This window comes from Aquarana catesbeiana, linkage group LG06 (assembly GCF_042186555.1).
Source record: "Aquarana catesbeiana isolate 2022-GZ linkage group LG06, ASM4218655v1, whole genome shotgun sequence".
NCBI lineage: Eukaryota > Metazoa > Chordata > Amphibia > Anura > Ranidae > Aquarana > Aquarana catesbeiana.
In genome coordinates this window covers 339,410,423-339,435,794 of record NC_133329.1, presented here as the reverse complement: position 1 = coordinate 339,435,794, position 25,372 = coordinate 339,410,423, and the positions used below count along the sequence as shown (strand labels likewise).

At 41.5% G+C, this 25,372-nt stretch overlaps 1 protein-coding gene across 1 annotated transcript in view; it reads right to left on the bottom strand.

Annotated features, from left to right (window-relative positions):
• Positions 1-25,372, bottom strand: part of SLC25A12 (solute carrier family 25 member 12) — a 239,734-nt gene that overhangs the window by 81,438 nt on the left and 132,924 nt on the right. Inside the window, exons 12-13 of the mRNA XM_073633896.1 lie at positions 4,752-4,804; positions 2,063-2,143 (exon numbers count right to left, since the gene is read on the bottom strand). Of these exons, the coding sequence (XP_073489997.1) occupies positions 2,063-2,143; positions 4,752-4,804 (134 nt within the window). The remainder of the gene's footprint in view (positions 1-2,062; positions 2,144-4,751; positions 4,805-25,372) is intronic.

Here is a 25,372-nt window from a genome sequence, read left to right as displayed (position 1 = left end):
GCATCGCTTTTGGGGTGCTATTGGAGTCGACAGGCAACGCACCAGGAATACACGGGCGTCCCGCAAGTTGCCTCTACTGCGAATCGGGGGAAGAATCAAAGCGATCACGCCCACGATTTGGAACTCGGAGTTGTGAACGGAGCATTAAGATGGTCAGATGAAACTAAAGTGTTATTATTTGGCCTCAACACCAAATCCAATACAGCTCACCATCGAAATAACACCATTCCTACAGAAAAGCATGGAAGTGGTAATATCCTGTTATGGGGGTGTTTCTTTGCAGCAGGGACTGGAGCACTTGTCAGGATAGAAGGAAAAATTTATGGAGCAAAATACCATCAAATTCTTGAGGAAAATCTGTTGCCCTCTGCCAAAAAGTGGTCAATGGGAAGAACGTTTTCCTTCCAACCTTAGGCACAGAACAAAAATGAAGTCAGAGTCCAGACTTAAAGCCCATTTAAAATCTGTGGAATGACTTAAAGACTGCAGTCCACAAACGGTCACCATCAAATTTAGCTGATCTTGAGCTGTTCTGCAAAGAAGAGTGGGCAAATATTGCAATGTCTAGATGTGCAAAGTTAGTAGAGACATATCCCAGCAGACTAAAAGCTGTAATTAAAGCAAAATGTGATCCAACAAAATACCGACATAAGGGTGTGATCCTTTTTCCAACTCAGTGATTCTGTTTTTGAATTTTTTTTTTTTCCTGACATGTTGGTGTTCTATCTTTCACTTGGATGTTATAAGTTGCACTAGTAAATACAGCTGGATAAAACAAAAACTGTGTCTGTCTTTGTTTCAGGCTGCAAAGCAACACATTGTGATTATTGTAAAGGGGGGTGATTCTTTTCTATACCCACTGTATATGTACATATATTTTATGTAGATATATATACTATTACAGGGGTTGTAAAGGTAAAAGAATGCATTAAGGTGAAAAAACATCCGACAATACCGGCCCCCCCAGCCCCCCCGTTTTACTTACCTGTCCCCTCAAAACTCCCGCGCTCACCCCCGACATCCTCTTCGCCGCTCAGCCTGGCCATTGATTGGTTACAGTGGATGGATTGAAAGCAGCGCAGCCATTGGCTCGCACTGCTGTCAATCACATCCAATGACGTGGCGCACCGGGGGGCAGGGCCAAGTGATACAGTGAGTGGCTATGGCCGCCGGCTGTATCACGGGAGCGCGCCCGCAAGCACTCAACACCATGCGAGGGAGCTCGCATGAAGGTGTTGAGTCCTTGCAGGGGGGAGCCGAGACAGGCGCTGAGGGACCCCAGAAGACCAGGTTCGGGGCCACTCTGTGCAAAACGAGCTGCACAGTGGAGGTAAGTATAACATGTTTGTTATTTAAAAAAAAAAAATATATATATATATATATCTTTAGTGATCCTTTAAGCTTGTTTGCAATTGTGGTGCATTCCGGTGGAAAAGGCTTTACATAAAAAAGTGTTTGATTCCCTTTGTTTTCCTGTCCTGCAGCCATCATTATGCCCAAATAGGCCCTGTGTGTGCCCCAGTATTCAAAATAATAAAAAGACAGCAAAGTTGTAAAGCATATAAAGAGGGAAAATGGTGGTCAATAAATAGAAAATAGAATGTAGCTTAAGTTTTGACTCTTAAATATAACGGTCAGATGTAAGGATCTTCTTTCTTCTGCTTCATGTGGACCTGTGCTTCCTCCACCTCTTCTAATTTATTCACCCACCAGTCAACAGATCCCCAGTTATCAGGAGGACAGTTTTTAAAAGAAAAGGTCAAGTCCTGCTGCTTACCAAGATGGCCGCCTTCACACAAACACGGCACAGAATAAGGCTTGGTAAGCCAATAATTGGGAAAAATCTTCTGCAAGGAATTCACAGGCAATACTGGTGACTATTCCTTTGCTCTAGGCATGCATTTTTTTGGGCACAGCTTTCATAGTTCAGATCCTCTTTATGTTAAAAAAGTAAACAACCATGGCCTTCTTTACAAATTAAAGTCATTTAATACAAAAAGTACCCCCCCCCCCAATAAATATTTTTCCCTTGTATTAATTATTCTTTGAACAAGTTACTCACACATCCACCAGCCATGATTTCAGCCAGCATCGGAACTGAGCCATCTCGCTGAGTAAACTTGTCTCTAATAAAATCATTCACCTACATGAAAAAAAAAAAAAAAGAGAGAGAACATTGTAACATAGGAATAAACAAAACAATAAGAATACTTTTCTAAGACCCCTTTCACACTGAGGTGCTTTTCAGGCGCTTTCACGCTAAAAAAAGTGCCTGAAAAGCTCACGAAAACCTATTTCCATTAAAATCAATGAATGCTTTCACACTGGAGCAGTGCACTGGCAGGTCGGTGAAAAAATGTCCCTCTCCATTGAAATGAATGGAAAGCTCTTCAAAAGCGCCTGAGAAGCTCTTTAAAAGCGCTCAGTGTTTTACTGGCAGTTTAGAAGCGCATCAGTGTGAAAGGGGCCTTACCATTTTCTGTACTGCTGTTGCTCTTTTCTAGCACACACAAAATAAATATATAATGCATTCTAAAATCAAGGCATACTAGTGATGAGATTTGATTCCTATATAATTGGCTCCTCAGATTTACTCCAACAGCCTGAAAAGAAACATACTTGGGTGTATTAGCTTACTCAGTCTAACAAAAAAATGCAGCGGGTAGCCTCTCATGTGGAAATAGATATGAATGGGGGAGATAAGTTGCAAGATATGAACATTTTGACACTTTTTACATACAACTGCTGCAATTTAAAGTCCAGCTCCAAGCTCACTGTTTTAAAAGAAATATCCCAAATCTGCAATACTCATCTTCAACTCTTTTCTGCTACTAGGTGTCCTCAGTCTTTTTGGTTGAATGATGCCCAGCATAACTCAACCTGTCAGACTTCAGATATTAACTGCGAGTACATGGCATCATGGGCCAGCCCCCTGCATTCACTGTGTGTAATGGTACAGAGTGTGTTTTTTGGAGATCATTAGCATTTGGTAGGGGAACTGGCACACTTATTTTTAAGGTGGTTTGGAACAAATGCACGTGAATTTTCATTATTTTCAAGATTTCAAGTTATCATGCATAAGTTTCAATTATATGTTCTGTGATGGTCACTTAACCATGTATAATTTGCACAAAGTTTTCAATTATGATTAATGATAATATATAATGTATTACTGAGTTATTGATTGTGACAGTCTCAACCAGGACAGGGGCTTTTGGAGAGGACTGCAGGGTGGCTCCCCAAAACACGCAGACTTAAAATCAGCAATGGCTGCTTTAGACTGAGAGACTCAAAGTAGATGTTAATATCATCAGCTCAAAGCAACCTGATTATGGGGTCTCCTAATAAAATCAGTTTAATGTGTTTTGTGCCAAGTGTCTTTCTCCCAGTGTGTGTCTCCTAGGTGTGCATTCCCATTGTTAATTGAGTCACCTATTGTTTCTATATGTCTGCTTATCTTGGAGATGAGAATAATATCGTGTCCACATTACCTTGTTATCGAACCATTGTGGGATGCTATGTGTTTATGTTGATTCGCTTACGATTTAATTAGATTATTGTTGATGTGTATGTTGGCTGGTACTTAGCCATGTTAATTATATTCCTGTTTACAGTTTGTATTGTTAGGGTAATGTGATCAGGCCCTACCTGAAGTTGTGTGGTATATAAATTCTGTGTGAGCTTTCAATAAAGTGAGTTACAGTTCCAGAGCACCTAAGCTATGTCGACTAGATTCTTGTATGCTATGCAACATTCCGCTATATTACCTGGTACCTGGGCCCAGAGCGTAGGAAGCTGTATACCGACGGAAGCACCCAAGCTGGATGCTGGACAGTTCCGTCACATTGATATCTTGGATTTGAGCACTTTTGAAGTAGTTATTTTTAGATTTTCCTTGTGTCCAGAATATATGTATAATATAAGTGCAGCATCATCCTTTTGCACTAAGTGCACAATACTTTTTGGGTTAAAAACCCTGTATAGGTCAGAACCACCCAATATCACCCAGCGCCAATCAATCAATAAAGACATCAGTAGGTTGAGTCACCTGTTGTCTTCTTATAGTTTAATACCTAAGTATCAGGATTTTTTCCACAGCTCTTCTGTCACGGACACTTTACCACATATTTTGATGTATAGTGTGTATGAAGTTTTCTATCATGAGTTATGATTATATATACTGTATTACTGAGATATTGAGTAAGTATAATTCTTTGGAATAAATCAGGCTTTTCATTAGAAAACTAAAAACTAAGCTGTTTCGCATCATCACCAATCCATAATTATATAACAAAGAAACCTTAGATCAAAGCAATCCTTTGCTCCTCTTTCACAAGGTAGCACATTGAAAATTCAATTTAAAAACACATTATGCATAGGTTGGCCAATAGCAAATACAGCAGGAGTTAGCAGTTTACATCCGTACAGTTTGCTCCTGTACACGTTTAATTTGGAAACACCCTTCGTAAAATCTACACATCAATATATGGCACCCATAAATAGAATACTGCAAAAAGCTTCTGAAACCTCCCATACTTCAACACCTCTGCATGATTATGATCCGTGGTGAGAGAAGTCCCAAGATTTGGGTATTATGAATTTATCCATGGCTACCTAGCCCAGTTAGGACCCCATCCCTTTTGATAGGCCTAATGTAATCTTTGAATTTTAAATGAACAAACAATATTCATGCAGCAGACAAAGTTTATGTGAATCTCTACGTAAAATATTGCAGTCTTTGTGCAACTTACCGTCAGTTTAATAGCTTTTTCAGGTGCAACGCCTACAAGCTGTGGTAGAAGACCTGCACAGGAGGTACGAAAATAAATTAGGATTTCATAGGAATGCACTGTAATTGTTTAATGTTCTCTTCATCTTCATTTACAGCACTAGCTCTGAGCTGCTAAAAAAAGTATATTATAGAACAGTTTAGGTGGTTTCTACTTTCTACAAAGAGCTGTAACACATCTTAAGCATAAGCATTCAACATATAATAAGCACAATATACAATTAAATAAATACATCATACAGAAAAATATATAAAACACATTTTGTTTTAAATTTTTTAATTACCCCACTGGTAGTATGCCTAAATGGTAGGTTTTCAAGCATGGGATTGAGCATATGCAGAGATGATGTGTAGCAGGCAGTTGGTTGTGTAAAGTAAGTGGGAGGTCTTCATTCTCCAAGGCAGTATGTTTACTCGTGTGTGAGGGTGCATGTAGAGTCATTGAATGATTTCTCCTATATATCCAGTAATTTCTCCAGTGTTAACCTTGTGACTAACTGGGAATCCAATTATAGTGAAGGGAAGGGTATAAGGTGCTTAGTTTGAGAGGGTGAATGTAGGGTTCAGGAAGGTGTGGGTAGGGCAGGGGGAGGGAGAGAGTGGGAAAAAGACAAAAAAATATTTTTATATGTTATAGGAGGGGATAATTCCTTTACTGTTGAGAACTCATCATGAGGGCTCAAAGGTTAGTTAAAAGGTCACTGGTATGGGACCCTTCTAGTCTTTCTGACTTTGGGTTGAAAGAGTAGACTGATTAGTCTGCACAACCATCATGTGAGTGTGTATTGTGCTACACTCACAATTTTGCTCCAGCTTTCATAACTCCCAGGATTGACTTTACTAGATCACGTCAAACCGATAGGCAGAATTGCTATAGAGCAATGTGCAAATAACCCCCTACAAATGTAAAAAGACATTCTGGGAATGGTAATGCTTTGCAAGGCAGAACAGTAGGTTAAAGCCATGCCCACTGAGTACTGATTCAGCCTAGTGGGCCACATGGGCTTAGAAGCACTGACACTTGCAATAATGAGCAGAAATACCAGAGGATGTCCAAGGATCAGTATTGTGGTTCTTTAAAGGTTGCTTGATTGCTTTAGACATCTAGTCAGTTGGGCATTCAGATGCAGGGTTGCCACTGTAAAGATGATATTACCCAGAAGTCCTTCTTTCAAGAGGGTGTTATTTTTGTGGGCGGCACAGTGGTGTAGTGGGTAGAACTCTCACCTAGCAGTAAGAAGGGTCGCTGGTTCGAATCCCAACCACGACACTACCTGCCTGGATTTTGCATGTTCTCCCTGTGCCTGCGTGGGTTTCCTCCGGGTACTCCGGTTTCCTCCCACACTCCAAAGACATGCTGGTAGGTTAATTGGATCCTGTCTAAAATTGTCCCTAGTATGTATGAATGTGAGTTAGGGACCTTAGATTGTAAGCTCTTTGAGGGTAGGGACTGATGTGAATGTACAATGTATATGTAAAGCGCTGCGTAAATTGACAGCGCTATATAAGTACCTAAAATAAAATAAAAAAAATTAAATTTGCACAAATCAGGCTCAATTTGTTGTGAATGTGGAAAAAAGGCATCGGGCTTTCTAGGTCTTCATTTTAAAGTATTGTAGTTGGTCCTTACATATGTTATATTGGCAGTTCTTGGAAACTGTGATGAGAGAGAGTAAGTTGTCAACAGAAATGAACATCTGAAGGGAACAGAGATGATACTACAGAAAGACAACTTTAAAAAAAAAAAAAAAAAAAAAAAAGAAGAAAAGCCTAAAAACAGGTGATAGTTCTAGGGAAGCCACTATGTTCTACTACTACTACTACTAGTTCTAGGCTAAGCACTTTATGAACAGGAATATTTTGCCTTGTTGAATGATCCAGGGTAGATAGGTAGAGAAGAGAAAGGAGGTACGCAGCACAGGCAGATGTTGTCAGTGCCTCCCATCTCAGGGGACCTAATTAGTCATCAGGACAGTTTTCTTACCCGTCCAAATCAAATGTTCCCCCAGATCATACCTAACCTAGCCCATTGCAAACATCATCATTTTCTTAGATTAAAGAAGGGTCAGTCAGAGTTTTCTTATGCTGTGTAATAATTTAATCTTGGTTTTCTTCAAACAGCTTAAAAAATAGTTGTTTTAGCTTTGCCAGACTGTACAGTTTTGCCCGCTGTACTTCTACCCCCCCCCCCCCATCAACACTATAGATAGTGTTATCTCACCGCCCCACCCATGATTGGGTAAAATGGCACTGCAGCCATGCATTTTCGTGAATGGCCAAGTGGAGATGTTGGCAGAAAGCTGAAGTGAAACAGGAGCTGTACTATCCAGCAAAAGCAAAAATAACTCTGTTTGAAGAAGGCTAACATTAAGTTTCTGCACAGTAGAGGCAAATGCTTAGTAAGCCCCCTTAAGCTAGATAATGATTTACAAAAATGTAGTGGGGGGGCACAGAGTTTGGCTTTTAAGGGGCTTTTAGATGAAAGATTGTCAGTTGGTAACTTGGAAAGTACTTTCCTGCTCCAGCTTTTCTCTGTAGGTTACTATTCTCTTGCAGTTGCTTGGGATGGCATGTGGCTCACAACCAAACCATTCAGCAATACCCTAGTAACACGTGTGGCCAAAGCAAGACTTAGGCAGCTGTAAATCTTCACTTTTCCAAAAATCAAAATAAATACTAAAAAACTGTTTTTGTTGTGTTCAGGTTTTATTGAGCTATGCTTCGGTTTTGATACCCAATGTGGTAAATCTGTGTTGACACAAACGTATAATTAACCCAATCAAATTGCTACCATGCTGTTTTCTCCTACAACACAGATATTCACATTCACACATTTTAAATACATTTGTATTGCTGATAGAAAAGGGAAACACAATTAAGTACAAAAGGCTTATTCAAACAGCTGAAAAATAAGTTTTTGTACTTCACGTTTTGCAGAAGGCGACAACCCCATACACTTCAATTAAGTCAAATAATATTCAATCATAACTCAATAGAATTATGCAATTTTACATTTAATAAAAGCAATAATTGAAAATTGCCGTTTCTTTGTTCCCTTCACTTTATACTAAACAAACATCTAAAACTGCAGAAATAAGCTCCAATGAAAAGAAATCCAAAAGTGTTTTTAAATTAGAAATTCAATTCTAACAATTTTGATTAAAAAGAAAACTCCAGTTAAGAGAAAAAAAAAATCACATATAAGTTTATATTAGGCCAATATTTTTATACCTGTGCCTGCTTTTGGCTTTGAATAAGATGTGGTAATTTAAAGTATGTAATACAGGACTAGCAATCAGCCCAAAATGTATATAAGCACAGGTAGTGTAGTAATGGGTGGGGTTAAGTGAAAGGGGTGGATTTATCCTAAAGGACTAAACCTCCTACTTTCAGAAAAAAAAGTTCCACAGAATCGCTATTGTGTATTTTGACATCTTTGTGCAAATTTCGTTTACAAGATAAATAATTTGTATATCATCATAGTCTCCCATGACACTGTATATCATACAAAAGGTTAGTATGACAGATACTACAGACATAAAATGCTTTCAATGACACAGACATATTTTATATATTGTATGATAACTAGGAAAAAGTCAGCCAGCCCTGATCATGCAAGCTTAGTATCTAGAGCAGCCTTTCTCAAATGGGGTTCCAACTTCCTACAGCCCACCAATGTAAGATGCATTCCTTTCACTGATCATTAATGTAAGGGGTTCTTCTGGGACTAAACACCAACTAAAGGAGGCCCTTCTCCTACCGAACACCAAGGTAAAGAGGCCCTTCCCAAACTGACCACCAAGTAAGGGGGCACAGACAGTGAAAATCATAAATCACCACTTACATTGGTGGGTAGTTATGAATATGGACTACCAACGATAGGGGACACAACAGTTTTTACGGTCTGCTTTTTTATAGGAAAATCTGTGCAATTTTAATTATTTATTTTAAATAGAGAAAGCTGGTGTTAAAAAGAATATTTGTGTTAAAGTGGAAGTTTAGTTAAAATCTAACTAAGGCTAAGCCTATCCTAACCCTGTAAAGAAAAGATCTGTCTACTTACCTATGTTGAAGCCGCTCTGGTCCAGTCATGTGATCTCTCCAGTGGGGACTTCTGTGTTGAGAAATCGCTGACAATGGCTGCAAAGGTCTGTGCTGCGATGTCACCCATAGGCTTACTGTGATGTGTCTGTTGTCAGCTGCCCCTCCTCTACACTGAAGCTCCTGCTGACTTTAGTGTTAGATAGAATAGGCTTAGAATGGGGATGGAAGTAGATTTAGCCTTAGCTAGATTTGGACTTTGCTTCCACTTTAAACATGCTTGGTTTGGCAGTGGGTGCAACTGGGCACAAGGGATTATCTGGGACCTCAAATTAGTTTAAGGATTCATCCAAATTGAGAAATGTTGATCTAGAAGCAAAAACTATATAATCAAGAGGTGAGGTAAAGTGACTATAAATGCCTTATGAGACACAGCATTAGAGAACATATTGTCAGGGCTGGGCTCAGCCCTTCCTTCTCTGAGCTGGCCGCTCAGCTGTCAGCTAATTGGCAGCTCCTATCTCTCCACAGTGACTCACCTGTTGATGACATCCTGCTTGTCAGTCCTGCCTACTTAAGCCGTCCAGCCCAGATGATCTCTGCCTTCGCCTTGATCATATCTCTAGAGACGCTCTCCTGTGTTCCTGTTAAAGACTTGCTTGGCTGACATTCCTTCTGGCTCCAGATCCTGCTTGCTCTTCTACCAAGCTCATCTCTGGCTCCCTGACGTTTTGGCTTGTCTGACTATCCGTTCCGGTTTCTGGACTCTGGCTATGTTTTGACTACGTTTACTCTGTTTACTTTTTTTATTATTATTAAACAACTGAGATTTACCTGTACTTCTGTCTCAGTCTGATTCATGGTTTCTGAAAGTAGGCGAAAGCCATGAATTCAGAAGATGCAGTCAATCCACTTGTTGGTAATATTTTTTCCAGATTGGATGAGCAGGATCACCGCATGGATCAGTTTGCCATGGCCTTACAAACGCTCCGGAGTCCCACGGCTCACCTGGATACTCCCACTGTGGCTGCTCCGGTACAACCTGTGTTGCAGGCCATCCCTGCTGTTGCTCCAGTCTCTGTGCAAGCACCCACCTCGAGTATTACCTCTATAAGAGGTATGTCTGGTTCCTCTCCGCTTCCCCAGCGATTTGGGGGCAATCCAGTCCAATGCAGAGGGTTTCTCAACCAGGTTGAGATATACTTTGAGATGCTGCACCAGGCGTTTCCCACGGACAGAAGAAAAGTAGGTTTTGTGATATCTTTGCTTTCTGAGCCTTAGCCTGGGGAAACCCTCTATGGGAGATGCAAAAACCTGTTGTCTTGAGCTACTCTGAGTTTGTGGCTTCCTTTAAAAGGGTATTTGGCGTACCCGCACGCTCCGCTTCTGCTGCCAAGTGTCTCATGTCCATCAAACAGAGTATGAGAACTGTTGCCGATTACGCCATTGAATTCCGTACTCTGACAGGAGAGGTTGCTTGGAACAATGAGGCCCTCATGGCTGCTTTTTCTCATGGTCGGATACCATCAAGGATGAGATAGCAGCCCGAGATATACTCACTGAGCTGGAAAAGTTGATCACGTTTGCCATCCTCATTGACTCCAGACTCAGAGAAAGACTCTCTTTTGAAAATCATATCTAAGAATTTTCGTTCAAATTTTGTATCAATAGTGGGCTGCAGCAACAGCCGATTTTCGAGCGGCCATTGAATTTGTGTAATTGGGCATGTTGGAAATGTTTTGAAAATCAAACAATTTTCTAATCAATGATGGGAGAATTGTGTGAGAAATGTAATCGAAAAAGAAATGCGTATGTGCAAAAAAAGAAAATTCCCCGGAAAGAAAAGAAGATTCACAGCCACAAAAATTCTTTTCGCAGCAACAGGAGGTGAAATTGAAGGCTTGGTTAGTCACATTTCAAAATCAATGAAGGCACCATCGGATCACAAAACGTACAAAATTTCGTATTTTCAAAAGAAAATTCTTTTGAAATTCGAGCATGTATGGCCAGCCTAAGTTGGTGTAAAGCTCCCCTTGTCAGTAGTGGGCCGAGTTAATTTAATAAAGATGGTTTGGGCCCAGCAACTTCTGTACATCTTTCATAAATCCCCTATGTGGATCTCTAACAAGTGGTTTAAATGTATAGATTCTCAATTCCAAGATTTTATATGGAAAAAGAAAAAGGCCCATATTAGCTTAACCACTTTGCAGTATAACAAAGATAGAGGAGGCTTAGCGTTTCTGCACGCCAAGATGTATTTTATGGCATCTCAGATGCAACAACTTACTGGCTGAGGCCAGTGTGACACCTCAGACCCTATAGCTAAACTGATAAGCCTGCTAAACCCTAACTTGCCTGCTAGCTCTTATCTAGAGATTGATCTACCGAGCCTTCCCTCTTCCTCCCTTAAAGCAGCTCTTCTTGGAAAGGTCTGGAAGGCCTTAAAAGAGGCATTAAATATTGCTGATCCTTTGGATTTTACCCCGCTATGGCATAACCTTAAATTTTCCTGAGCTTTGCAAATTGACAGGTTTCTCAACGTGGCAGCAAAAGGGTATTTCATTCTTTAGATTAGATAGTGAATTATAGGCAAATGTTGTTTTACCTTGCTTCTCCTTTTTTATTTTCTATTCTTTTCCCTGGCACCCTGATAGCACAGATTCACTATTGTATTCTGTATATCCTTAATGTATGACTTATACTGCTCATTTTGTCTGTGTATTATTCAGATGCCTTTTTAATATCAATAAAAACGTTTGAATTAAAAAAAGAATGGTATCTTGAAACTAGATTGGAAATGTATGGAAAGGCTAGACAGCAGAGAGCTTGATGGGATAGTATTATAGGGCGTACACACGGTCGGACTTTGTTCGGACATTCCGACAACAAAATCCTAGGATTTTTTCCGACGGATGTTGGATCAAACTTGTCTTGCATACACACGGTCACATAAAGTTGTCGGAAAATCCGATCGTTCTGATTGCGGTGACGTAAAACACGTACGTCGGGACTATAAACGGGGCAGTGGCCAATAGCTTTCATCTCTTTATTTATTCTGAGCATGGGTGGCACTTTGTCCGTCGGATTTGTGTACAGACGATCGGAATTTCCGACAATGGATTTTGTTGTCGGAAAATTTTATCTCCTGCTCTCCAACTTTGTGTGTCGGAAAATCCGATGGAAAATGTCCGATGGAGCCCACACACGGTCGGAATTTCCGACAACACGCTCCGATCGGACATTTTCCATCGGAAAATCTGACCGTGTGTGCGGGGCATTAGAAGTTCACACAGATATATCTGTGATACTGGTAGCCAGTTAAGGGCCTGACAGAAAGAGACAAACTGAGCAGCAAGAAGTGAGATGAATTAGTTGAGCAGCAGAAAGTGTAGAACACAGAGGAGATATTACACATACTGAATATATTCTGTGGAATGCATGGATAACTGTAACAAACCATAAGACAAGCTCATTCCACAAAGCAACATACCAGTATAGGTATACTTATTTTTAATAAAGTTAGTTATTTTCAGCTGAGCCAGGTGAGATTTGGGAGTAATGCCGCGTACACGCGGTCAGAATTTCCGCCAGAAAAAGTCCGATGGGAGCTTTTGGTCGGATATTCCGACCGTGTGTATGCCCCATCGGACTTTTTCTGTCAGAATTTCCGACGGACTTAGATATAGAACATGTTCTAAATGTTTCCGTCGGAAATGCCGACGGAGGTTATCCCGTTGGCAAGTCCGACCGTGTGTACGCGGCATAACAGTCACTTAGAGAGCCTTATTCTTGTGTTAAAGCTTTGTGAATTGAACCTAATGCAGGCAAATAAACCATAAACATGTAAAGTGGACAGCACCTTAAAGTTTATGTAAAACCAAAACTTTAACTGGACAGAGTGGGAAAGTGTATAATCCCTATCTGTTATTTTTTTAGGTGGTTGTATCCCATTGGGGATATTTCCCTTTACATCCTGTCTCAGACACACAAGAGGACATAAGGAGGGAATCTCTTGCAAAAAAAAAAAATCCCATTTTGGAACTGGTGTTTTACTTGAAGATTTACCATCACTTTCTGTTCCTGTGGTAACTCTAAAATGTTGGGTTTTCCCGTCTCTTAATGTACCAGAGATAATAGTCAGAGGACAAATAGAAAGGTAAATTCCCTCTACAGACAGTAATGAAAAGTTGATAGGGATTTTAAAATGTCCCCTGACTATCCGAAGTTTTGAAAACGGAAAAAAAAAAAGTTTTGACTTTACATACACATTAAGATTGTAAGCTCTTCTGAGCAGGCCCTCTTATCCTCTTGTATCTTATTGTATTATAACTGTATTGTCTCCCTTTTATATTGTAAAGCGCTGTGTAAACTGTTGGCGCTATATAAATCCTGTATAATAATAATAATAATAATTATTAAGACATGTTCAGGAAAGTAAACAACAACAATGTTTTGAGGGCTCGTAGCAGTAAATAAAGACTGCAAAAACAATATCACGCTTCTGGAAGTTGCATATAAACTGGCCATTGTACACAATGCAGTTCTCACCAGCTGTGGAGGATCTAAAATTGTAAATTGTAAAATTCAATATGCATGGACTGTTTACAATTACACAAAACCTGAAAAGATCTTAACATTATTTAGTTTTACTATTGATTTACATTATGACTGAAAGACTCTGAGGTTCAGTAAATTACTTCTAAAGCTTAGATTTAAACAATATTTACATAAATCAATATTAAACTGCTTATGATTTTTGCCCCGATTGGATTTTACTTTACAGACAAATCATTAAAATTTACACTCCATATAAATCATGTCAGGGTTCATGTCAGTATTACCAAATCACATTATTACTGTGTATAAAATTCCTCTTTCTTTCCTAGCTACCAGCATGATTACTGATTATAATGAGCATCTTTTAAAAGGTTTTTATTTGCCAAGTGTACATACACGTCAGGAAAACCTGAAAGCAGGGTACAGTCATCAGTGGGTAAAACAGCATATCATTTGCTTAAACAAGTCTTGATGATCTCTATGACTGAATACAGTATATTCTTCAGTACAAATAGCTCTTTTTCTATTTTTGTATTGGTAATTGTGATATATATGTCATATCTTATTCTCGTAAAGAGAAGAGAAAAAAAGAAAACCCAAAACATCACAAAATCAAAAAACAAAAATTAAACTAAGTCGGAGGTGAACTCCTCCATAAACTCTCGTACTGTGTGCTGTTATTCATCCAGAACCAAATTCCCATCTCTTGTTCATACATCACGGGACACAGAGGCTTTGGTAATTACTTAGTGGGTTAGATAGTACCTTCAGGTGATTGGACAATGGTAACCTTAATTACAAGATGAGTTCCTCCCCTATATAGCCACTCCCATATGGAGAGTACCTCAGTTTTTTCGCCAGTATCTAAGGTGGTTGGTCACATTGAAGATGTGCTAAGAAGAAAGCTCTGTTTGATGGTCTCTGCGAGGACCTAGGAGTTATACAACCGGATCCATACCTCGGGCCAATACTAAAACACCTAATATGGATGGTACCCGGGCCTCGTGATAAGAAGAAACAAGGTTTTGCCTGTAATGTCTCTCCTTGGAGGTCTGGGCTCCAAGGAGAGGTTGGCACAACACTACCCACCGTGATGGGTGAAGGTTGGAATCTGTCTGTTCTCAGCAGTTCCTGCGGTGGGGATAAGGTAAGTGAAGACAATCCTAAAGTTTACACATTATGGATTATCTTCTGTGAGTAGTTTGTATGTCTTACCCGGTTTCCGCCACTAAAGGGAGTAAGAGACATACCTGGTGTATACTTACATGCCTTCCAGGATACACGCTCAGTGAAGCTAGTCTAAGAAGCCGCTCACCTCCTCCGCTGCAGGCTCTGCCACATAAACTGAAAGGGGGGATCCCACGCAGTCCGGGGGTCCCACGCAGTCCTCAGAGGGTCTCCTTTCTCCCCCCTCGCCCCGGCTGCCACCATGATGGTCCTACACGGGCATGCTTTTACATCAGGGTCGGCGGGGAAGGAGGGGGGGTGGTTGCGGCGCCGTGCACGGCACACCAGTGCGCAGGTGCAAAACAGCCGTTTTTTAAAACCCAAGGCACCAGAGCTCCTATAAGCGGTGGGACACAGAGCTGTAGGCAGTAAGCATCTCAGTGGATCGGATTCAGGCAAACCTAAGGCACCTACTCGGCATAAGGTTGTGCAGTTTGTACCTAATGTTTATATTGTAAGACTATAGCACAACAGTGATTGCACTTTACACTAGTACCTCTGCTTTGTAGCTTAGGACTATGTCTCCTCGTAAGAGGGCTTCAGGGGGAGGTAAAAGAGGCACTAGAAAATCACCGCCTACATCTAGGGGTTCTGGACATACCTGCAGGATACCATCCCCCCCTGCAAGACTGGAGGCAGCCTCACAGGATGAGTCTGTACCCCTGTCAGGTTTTGCAGCCTCTCCCAATGTTTCAGTCCCTGTTTATGTCACAGAAGAGGCTTTGAAGGTTGCATTGGATGGTTTAGAAGGAAGGATTACTACCTTTGTCACAGCTTCCTTAAAAAATAGCAGAAAAGGGGGTAGATCCTCTCCCTCTGCTTTGGTTTTCCTATCGGATGAGCATTCGATAATGAGGAAATATCCCTATCTGAGGATAGGGATCAGGTGCAGTGGGACGAATCAGGGAAAGAGGAGAAGCTCTCTTCTACCTCCCAGGCCCTCAAAGCGCAGGTGGAATACTATACTGAATTGGTGCGTTCCACATATAGATTGCCCTCTGCTGAGGCTGCCATTTCCCCTGTTTCCTCCCTGGGGTCCCGGAAATCCCCACAGGCTGCGTACGCCTTCCCAACTCTTCCTTTGCTAGATAAATTGTTATATGAGGACTGGGGTCACCCAGATAAACTATTTTCTCCTTCTAAAAGGTTTTCTATGCTTTATCTGGTGGAGGAAAGTTTCACCAAGAAATGGGGAGTCCCAGCCATAGATGCGGCTGTTTCTTGTGTAAATAAGAGCCTGACCTGTCCTGTGGACAATGCTCAAGGGTTTAAGGATCCAACTGACAAAAAGCTGGAAACTTTATTTAAAGCCTCTTTCTCTGTGGCGGGCGCTGTGGTCCAGCCTACAGTCGCAGCAATTGGCATATGCCAGTTCCTCAAGGAACAAATGAAGCAGGTACTTAGCCTACTTTCCACTGAGGAGGCTGAGGTTTATGCAGACCCTCCTAAAGCCTTGTGTTTTATGGTTGATGCCATTATGGATTCTGCTCAGCAAGCATCTCGCCTCACTCTCCTGCTGGTACACATGCGCAGGTCCCTTTGGCTTAAACATTGGGCAGCTGAGGCTTCATGCAAAAAATATTTAACTGGGTTCCTGTTTCGTGGAGAACACCTGTTTGGGGATGATCTGGACAAATATATCCAGAAGATTACCGGGGGTAAACCACGTTGTTACCAGTCAAAAGGAAGAGTAAACGTCCTTCATTTAGACGTTCTCTGTCCCCAACCCCTGGAGCCTCATCCTCCAGGCAGTGGCGACGGCCTCCCCAATCAAATACTAGGGGAAAGGTCCAAAGTCAAGCCCAAGGGCAAAAGAAACCTTGAGGTCCAAGATCTGGTAAACAGAACCCCAAAGCTTCCCATTGAAGGGGTGCCCCCACTCAGCCGAGTGGGGGGGAGGCTGCTGCAGTTTGCAGGCACCTGGCGGGAAGAGATTCAGGACAGATGGGTAGCCTCCACGGTGTCTCTGGGCTACAAGCTAGAGTTCCGGGAGCTTCCCCCATCTCATTCCCTAAAGTCCAGAGTCTCCAGGGATCCAGAAAAAAGAAGGCCCTTACTTCTGGCCTTAGAACGTCTGTTATCCCAAGGGGTAATTATAGAGATGGCCCGGAATAGCATGACTCAGGGTTCTACTCAAACCTCTTTACGGTCCCAAAACCAAACGCATGGAGTCTATCCGCTCAGTAGTCTCCACCCTTCAGGGGGGAGAATTCCTGGCATCAATAGACATCAAAGATGTATATTTGCATGTGTCAATATTTCCCGCTCACCAAAGATTCCTAAGATTTGCGGTGAAGCGGCGCCACTTTCAATTTGTGGCCCTTCCTTTTGGTCTTGCTATCACTCCTCGAGTGTTCACAAAAGTTCTAGCCCTGCCCCTGGCAAATCTAAGGGCTCAGGGCATAACTGACAGCTTATCTGGATGATTTGCTACTCATAGAACAGTCTGTAACACATTTAAGCCACAATGTGCACGGTAAAGTACTTAGAGTACCTAGGCTGGGTCCTTAATATAGAGAAATCCTCCTTGCAGCCCCTAAAAGGGCTGGAGTATTTGGGCATGGCCATAGACACAGTCCAAAGCAGTGTGTTCTTACCCAGGTCAAAAGCCAGGGCCATAAAATATTTGGTCCAGGTACTCACAGCAAGGAGAAATCCCTCCATCCGACTATGTATGAGACTATTGGGGAAAATGGTTGCCTCTTTCTAGGCTGTCCCTTACGCCCAGTTTCACTCGAGGCCTTTACAAAGCAGCATCTTCTCTGCCTGGAACAAGAGGGTTCAAGCCTTCGATCTGCCAATGTGCCTATCCCCAGGGGTGCGCCAGAGCCTCAGTTGGTGGTTACTGACCAAGAATCTTCTAAAAGGAAAGTCCTTTGTCCCCAGTTACTTGGAAACTTGTAACCACAGATGCCAGCCTAATAGGCTGGGGAGCAGTTCTGGAAGAAGCTTCCACCCAGGGAAGATGGTGTAGAGCCGAAAGGCTCTTGCCCATCAACATTCTGGAAATTTGGGCAATTTGTCTAGCCCTCAAGGTCTGGACTTTCAGATTACAGGGTCATCCTGTCCGGATACAGTCTGACAATGCCACGGCTGTGGCTTATATCAATCACCAAGCAGGCACCAGAAGCCTGAATGCCCAAAAGGAGGTGAATCACATTTTTTTCTGGGCAAAAAGGCATATTCCTTGCCTGTCTGCGGTCTTTATTCCAGGGGTAGAAAATTGGCAGGCGCATTTTCAAAGCCGCCAGCAGCTGTGTCCAGGAGAATGGTCTCTACACCTCGACATATTTTAGACCATATGTCAAAATTGGATTAAAAAAAAAAAATTTAAAAAATTGGGGTACCCCGGATGTAGACCTGTTTGCGTCCAGGTTCAACAAAAAACTGGACAGCTTTGTGTCAAGAACAAAGGATCTGCTAGCACAAGGGTCAGTTGTCTTAACAATTCCATGGGATCAATACTCTCTGATCTATGCCTTTCTTCCAATTCCGCTTCTTCTGTGGTTCCTTCGGCGGGTCAAAGGGAAGCATAGTCGGTCATTCTGGTGGCCCTGACTTGGCCCAGATGACCTTGGTATGCAGAGATCGTAAAGATGGCAGTTGGAAGACCTTGGGTTCTTCCGCTGCGTTCAGATCTACTTTCACAAGGTCCAATATTCCATTCTGCCTTACGCAGTCTGAATTTGACGGTTTGGCTGCTGAGACCCACATTCTGAAAAGTCGTGGGCTCTCGGAATCGGTCCTTTTCACTCTGGTTAATGCTAGGAACCCGGCCTCCAGGCTCATCTTCTACAGAATATCTGGTAGGCAAATGTTTCCTGGTGTGAACCCAGGGGGTGGCATCCTAGAAAGTATGCCATTAGCAGGATTCTTGCTTTTCTTCAATTAGGCTTTGTTCAGGGGGCACTGCGCTTGAATCCGCCAGTCAAACCTCCTGTGTGCCCATGGGATCTGAACTTGGTTTTGTCCGTTTTGCAAGAACAACCCTTTGAACCGTAGCCCCATGCTTCTTTAGTTCTTCTGACAAAGAAACTGGTCTTTTTGGTAGCCATTTCCTCGGCTAGAAGGGTATCAAAATTAGCAGCTCTTTCTTGTTAAGAGCCATATTTGATTATTTACAAAGACGGGGTGGTGTTGCGTCCTCATCCGACTTTTTTACCTAAGGTGGTTTCAGGATTCCATCTGAATCAAGATGTGGTCCTACCGTCCTTTTTTCCAGATCCGCAGTACACTCTCTAGATGTTGTAAGAGCAGTCAGTATCTATCTGCAGGCAACCTTATTCTGCCAGAAGGCCCCAAAAAGGGCCAGGCAGCAAAATCCACTATTTCTAGATGGATTCTGCAAGTTATTATTCAGACCTATGGTATAAAGAAGAAGATTCCTCCTTTTCAGGTTAAGGCACACTCAACTAGAGCGGTTAGTGCTTCATGGGCAGTGCATCACCAGGCCTCCATGGCTCAGATCTGCAAGGCTGCAACTTGGTCTTCAGTCCATACATTCACTAGATTCTATCAGGTGGATGTAAGAGGGCATGAGGATGCCACCTTCGTATGCAGTGTGCTACAGGCAGCAGTATAGATCCTCTTGTCCGTTGGCGGTTTATGTATTTTCTGATCTGTGTCTCCCTCCCCTCAATTTGGGCATTGCTTTAGGATATCCCACTAAGTAATTACCAAAGCCTCTGTGTTCCGTGATGTATGAACAAGAAAATAGGATTTTTAAATACAGCTTAACTGTAAAATCCTTTTCTTGGGAATACATCACGGGACACAGAGCTCCCGCCCCTCTTCGGGATTATACATTGGGGTACTTATTGCTTTGCTACAAAACTGAGGTACTCTCCATATGGGAGGGGTTATATAGGGGAGGAACTAATCTTGTAATTAGGGTTACCAGTGTCCAATCAACTGAAGATACTATCTAACCCACTAAGTAAATACCAAAGCCTCTGTGTCCCGTGATGTATTCCCAAGAAAAGGATTTTACAGGTAAGCTGTATTTAAAAATCCTATTATTCACATCTCACATTGTGTACAGATCTCATAACATATTCGTTGTAAAGAAACCATCTTAAATGTCAGTTTGTACAGTTTCACTCGATTTTATCCATTTACCCCAAACTTTGTTGAATTTTTTTGCACATCCCCTGGCTTCATAAGTCATTTTATATAATGTTATATTGGCATTGATCAGGCCCTTCCAGGTGGCTAATGTGAGATAGCCCCTCTTAATCCAATTGAGAACAATCAGCTTTCTAACATAGAAGAATAGTATATAAAGAAGGAGGGAGTGGGACTTTAAATGAAGCCCATGGTTTGCAAGCCGACACATAACGGTGGGTCAATAAGCTTTATTGCATATTCATATAAACAACGGTATCAAACAATGTCAAAATTAACACTTGGTAAAATGTTGGCATTGATAACCAAAGATCAGCATAGGGATCATTACATTGTTATCAAGGGTATGATGGATAAATTGAGTAATAACATGAGTATGAGCAATATTACTAAGTAAAAACAAGGGGTCATATATTGTAGTCATAGGGATGGAAATGTGCGACCTTACCGGGCGCAATTTCATTTAAAGTCCCATTTTTCCCCCTCCCCCTTTTCTGTTCCTAGAAGAATAGTAATCGTAATAATGTTTTCATATTGTTACTCATAACTTCATCTTCAATAATACCTAGAAGTCCCAGTAGTGGACTACAAATATTTGGAAGATCAAATGTATCAGCAATAAACTGAGTCACTTGCGACCATGAGGGCCATATCCTAGTACAGTCCCATACCATATGGATAAAGCATCCTTCTGCTGCTAAACATTTATGACATGTGGGGTTGTCTCTCCTTCCCATTTTATACAGTCTAAATGGAGTGTAGTACATTTGGTGTAAATACCAGAGTTGTATCATTTTGTCCTTGGCAGAGATAACTGTGGGCGTATATGAGGTCAACGCTTCCCCCCCCATTGTTCCTCCGTTAGTTCTGGTATAACAGCGGTCCACCTATCTCTAATTTTCTTTTCTTTTGCGTGTTCTTTGCCTATGAGTACACTATAATGGGTGGATATCAATTTAGTGTGATCAGGGGCAGCAAGGAGTTTTTCTAGAGTAGAATTTTCAAGGGATACTGGTTCAGTCCCAAACTGAGTATGAGCTGCATGTTTCAGTCTAGTAAACTGGAATGCCCAGGAGTCTGGAATGTTATAATGAGCATTTTACTGTATTTTCTTGTTAAATACATTTTCAATAAGGTTTTAATAAGGAATAAAAGGTATAGAAGGTAAACATATACACACTCAGTTCAACAGTGCAATGTCAATACAAGGTCCACTGAGCAATTATGAAGCATCAAAGTACTGTATGACCTTTCAAAAATGATACAGACCAGAAATATGGATGAATGGCATATCTAGTGTAATTTGAATCAAGGGAGCTGTAATATATGCTTATCTAGAACTGGAAACTGCTTTCCATACGCAACAAAGCAGGACATAAGCTGGTCATAGATCAATCTTTTTTTGGTTTGGCTGGCTGATCAAAAATAACAAACCTATTCCACAATCAAGTTGAATGGGGAAATTCCCCCATTGTGCTATTTGATTCCGGCAGTGGGACTCCTCCGCTGGCAGAATACACTGATCAGCACTGCAGCCAACTGGCTGCAGTTCCCTTCAATAGGTCTTGATTAATAGATCAACTTCTCTCAACTGGGGACGGCCATACTTGGACCAAAATTCAGCTGGTTCCTGCTAAACTGTCCAGATTTCGATTCATGTATGGCCAGCTTAGGGGTGGCCTGTAAGTAGCCCTAACTGACTTCATTATAATTGACTGTAGATGCATTACCTAAAGGGAATATGAAAGACTGCAGATTGTATATTGTTTTGAGTCTGACAGCCTTTGGTAGACTTGCTATGAGATCATCAGTGAGGCTCAATCACTGTGCAGGACTACCAATAAAAAAGCAGCACCATCATATGTAATGACTAAGTATGGCCACCCCTATGCGCAAACATATTTACAAGCTGTACATAGAAATAACATTTTTAAAACACTCACACAATTATATGATTTATAAAATTAATCTGCACACTAAGAAAAGGTCACATTTTTGGCAAATCATAAGTGACTCTGTTTCAGCTGAAATCCCCTTCTTTTTTAAAACTGAGAACTGCACTTCATAATGATAAAGCTGCATCACGCAGTAATTTCAGTCTTCTGCGCTTGTCATATTCATCACATATGTTATAACGAAATATCGAAAACTTGTATGCTTATAAATTACAGAGATATACATTCATTTATTGATTAAAAATGCCCATAATTTATGACCATTACTATCAGAAGAACACATGGCAGAACAGAAAACTTCAAAACAGTTTTATTTATCAAATTTGAAAAATAGGGTCAGGGCTGAGTGCTCAGGGACCCAGTTGATTTCATAGCATGTGTGTTCTAACCTCAGCCTGAACTCCATCGCAGATGTTTGTGAAATAAGACGATTCCTGATGTCTTAGCACATATATTATACAGTTATACTTTGTCCAATTCTCCTGATTGCTGATTGTGCTGACATATAGACATTCTTCAAAGGGCACTTATATTTTTAAGGATATATCTTTTAGGTCTCATATGAACAAGCCCCATGCCTGCTGTATTTAACTGGGATTTCTTTGGCAAATCGCTGGGTAAAATCTTAAAGAGGTACTCTAGCTGACAAAAGTTTTCACGTAAACCTATATCAAAACATAACCTACTCTTCCCCACTGCCTGACTAGCCTGTGCATTTACATCAATAGCCAGTAAATCATTTTTTAAAAGATCAGTGATACTTTCATTTTCTGCAGAAAACTTAAAGTGGATGTAAACTCTCACATATACCCAGTAAAGTGAACAGCCTCAGATGATACACACGGATGGAAACAAATCTCCCTAGATAAATATTACATGTATAGCTGGGGGTCTTCAGTTTTATATATTCTTTAGAAAGCGCACATCGTGCTGGAGATTTTCTCTTCCTGTTCAGCACTGGGAGTGGATTCTTGGCATACACTGTGTGACAGCTGATTGGTGGAAAGGCACCCCCCCACACTACACATAGGCAGAGACTTGCAGAGCTGTTCTGTGACAAGGCAAGCTTTCTGCTAATCTATTTATAGCAATAGCAACCACCCTTGACACAAAATGCATTTATTTTGTTAAGGAAGCTCAAGCCAATAGGTTAGAACCTCAATTAGGTTTTATTGCCGTCTGTGTTCTCATTCATCTTCTTACTCTAGTTCAGTGTTCATGTAACCACCACCAAGACAGAAAGGCAAACACCCGAAAGCTGGACTGGGCTGGTCATAAAGGTCAACGTTACTTGAACAACTTTTTCTGTAAGCCTTATTACATTTAACCTACTTGCAAAGGGAAGGTTTTTCGTAATACCAATTGGATACATAAAACGTAGGGTGTTGTGATTACCATGGTTTGGTTAAATGGGAGTGTTTTTTTATTGCTATCCCTATCCTTGGTGTTCCAACATTCCTGGGTGTCTAATACAAAACAAATTACTTAGCGCCATGGCAACAATAAGTGACAAAACATTAAAATGAATGACCAGCAGCAGTATCAAAGTGGCTCAACAGCAACACTACAACTTAAAATATAAACGGACACTGCACTTGGCTTAATAAATCAAAAAATAATACATCAAATTAAATGTATATAAAGTCCCACAAAGGTGAAGAGAGAGTGCTCGTGCTCAAATCCAAAACTGACAAATATGTGCTCCACTGCTAGGTGTTCAGACCAGGTGCCACACATGGATGTACACTCACCCTGGATGTTGACCACCAATCTCTAGTGTGGTCACTTGCACTTTGTGGGGAAACAAACTGCTGGGTGATGACTTTACGGCTGGTCACACTGCAATTACTCCATAGGTGGGGAGAGAAATGACAGAGGGGGGAGCCCATAGTGTAAAACCGTAATTTATTGGTTAAAAGTTGCAAAAACAAGCATAGGTACGCTCACATATTCCAGTGTTTATTAAGCCTGGCACCCGGTGTGTTTAGCATTTGTTTTTAATAAGGGAATGGTCCGGCCAACATCCATTGGTTACTGCTCAGATGCGGTGTTGGCTCAGTTCCCTGGACAGATTCCTCGAGTGGATGTGGTGTCACGATGACGCGATCAAGTCTCAACGCGTTTCAGCCAATAAGAAGGGCCATCATCAGGAAGCTCTGAATTCATCATCTTAGATGTGGGCTTTATTTATATATATATATATATATATATATTATATACACATACACACACATATATATATATATATATATATATATATATACCCTGTGGGCAATCGCCTCACTTAGGCCCCTTTCACACTGGGGCGGTTTGCAGGCGTTATTGCGCTAAAAATACTGCCTGCAAACCGCCCCTAAACAGCCCGAGGGCTTTCACACTGAAGCGGTGCACTGGCAGGACGGTAAAAAAAAGTCCTGCGAGCCGCATCTTTGGAGCGGTGAAGGAGCGGTGTGTTCACTGCTCCTAAACCGCTCCTGCCCATTGAAATCAATGGGACAGCGCAGCTATACCGTGGTAATACCGCGGCTATAGCCGCGCTGTACGAGCGGGTTTAACCCTTTTTCGGCCGCCAGCGGGGGTTAAAACCGCTAGCGGCCGAATACAGCCGCAAAAACGATGGTAAAACAGCGCTAAAAATAGCGCTGTTTTACCGCCGACGCCCCCACCGCCCCAGTGTGAAAGGGGCCTTAGAATTCCTACATTTGTGGTCATTATTTACCACATGCTGTGCACATTAGGATGCTCATAATCTAAGAACCTAATGTGGCATAGTTAAAATACAAATAAAAAAAGAAAAAGAGGATTGTATATATTATATTCATTAAACCTTAAAATACATTCATTTCCGATTGCCATCTAGTGGTGAGTCAATGGTAATTATTAAGTGGTTATGTAACACGATTGGATTCGGCTAAAGGTAAATAAACTGACACTAATAAATGTATATGTTAAAGAGGTTGTAAACCTCTGAAAAAAACCCCCCCCCCCCCAAAAAAAAAAACCACCTACAAGACAAAGGCATAATGAGCTAGTATGCATCGCATATTAGCTCATTATGAAATACTTACCTTAGAACGATGCCCTGCAGTGCATTCTACTCCCATGGCCCACAGCTTTCCCGGAGTTACTTCCGGGTTCGCAGGCTCTGACGCTGTGATTGTCTGGAGCCACAATGACTTCACTCCAGCGCATGTACGTGGGTGCCGCCGGTCACAACACGGGTCCTGAAAGATGGCACGAGCGGGCCGTTTCTTCAATGCGCATGCGCTGAGGACATTTAACCCCTGGGGGGGGTCAGAGTTTGAAGTTAAAATATCCATTTAGTTTAACTTAGGCATTTTTTTTGACCATTTACGTATGTTCGTAATATGTTCACTCACACGTTTTGTTAGTGTCCTGGAAGCTCTTCCTACATATTGGTACCCATAGGTACATTCTAGAACATATGTGACATTCCTGGTTCCACCTGTGATAACGTTTTTTATGTTGTATCGTTTGCATGTTTGTTAAGACATAAATGTGGTTCTTTTCTTAGACGTAGGTTTAGTGCTTTTACAGGGACCACATCTCCCGCATCTAAAGAAACCTTTGAAACATTGCTAAGATTGAAAACGCCATCCCCTAGTTTTCCCTTTTTCTTTTTGTTTGCCTTTCCCCCTCTACACCTTCATTTCCGTTT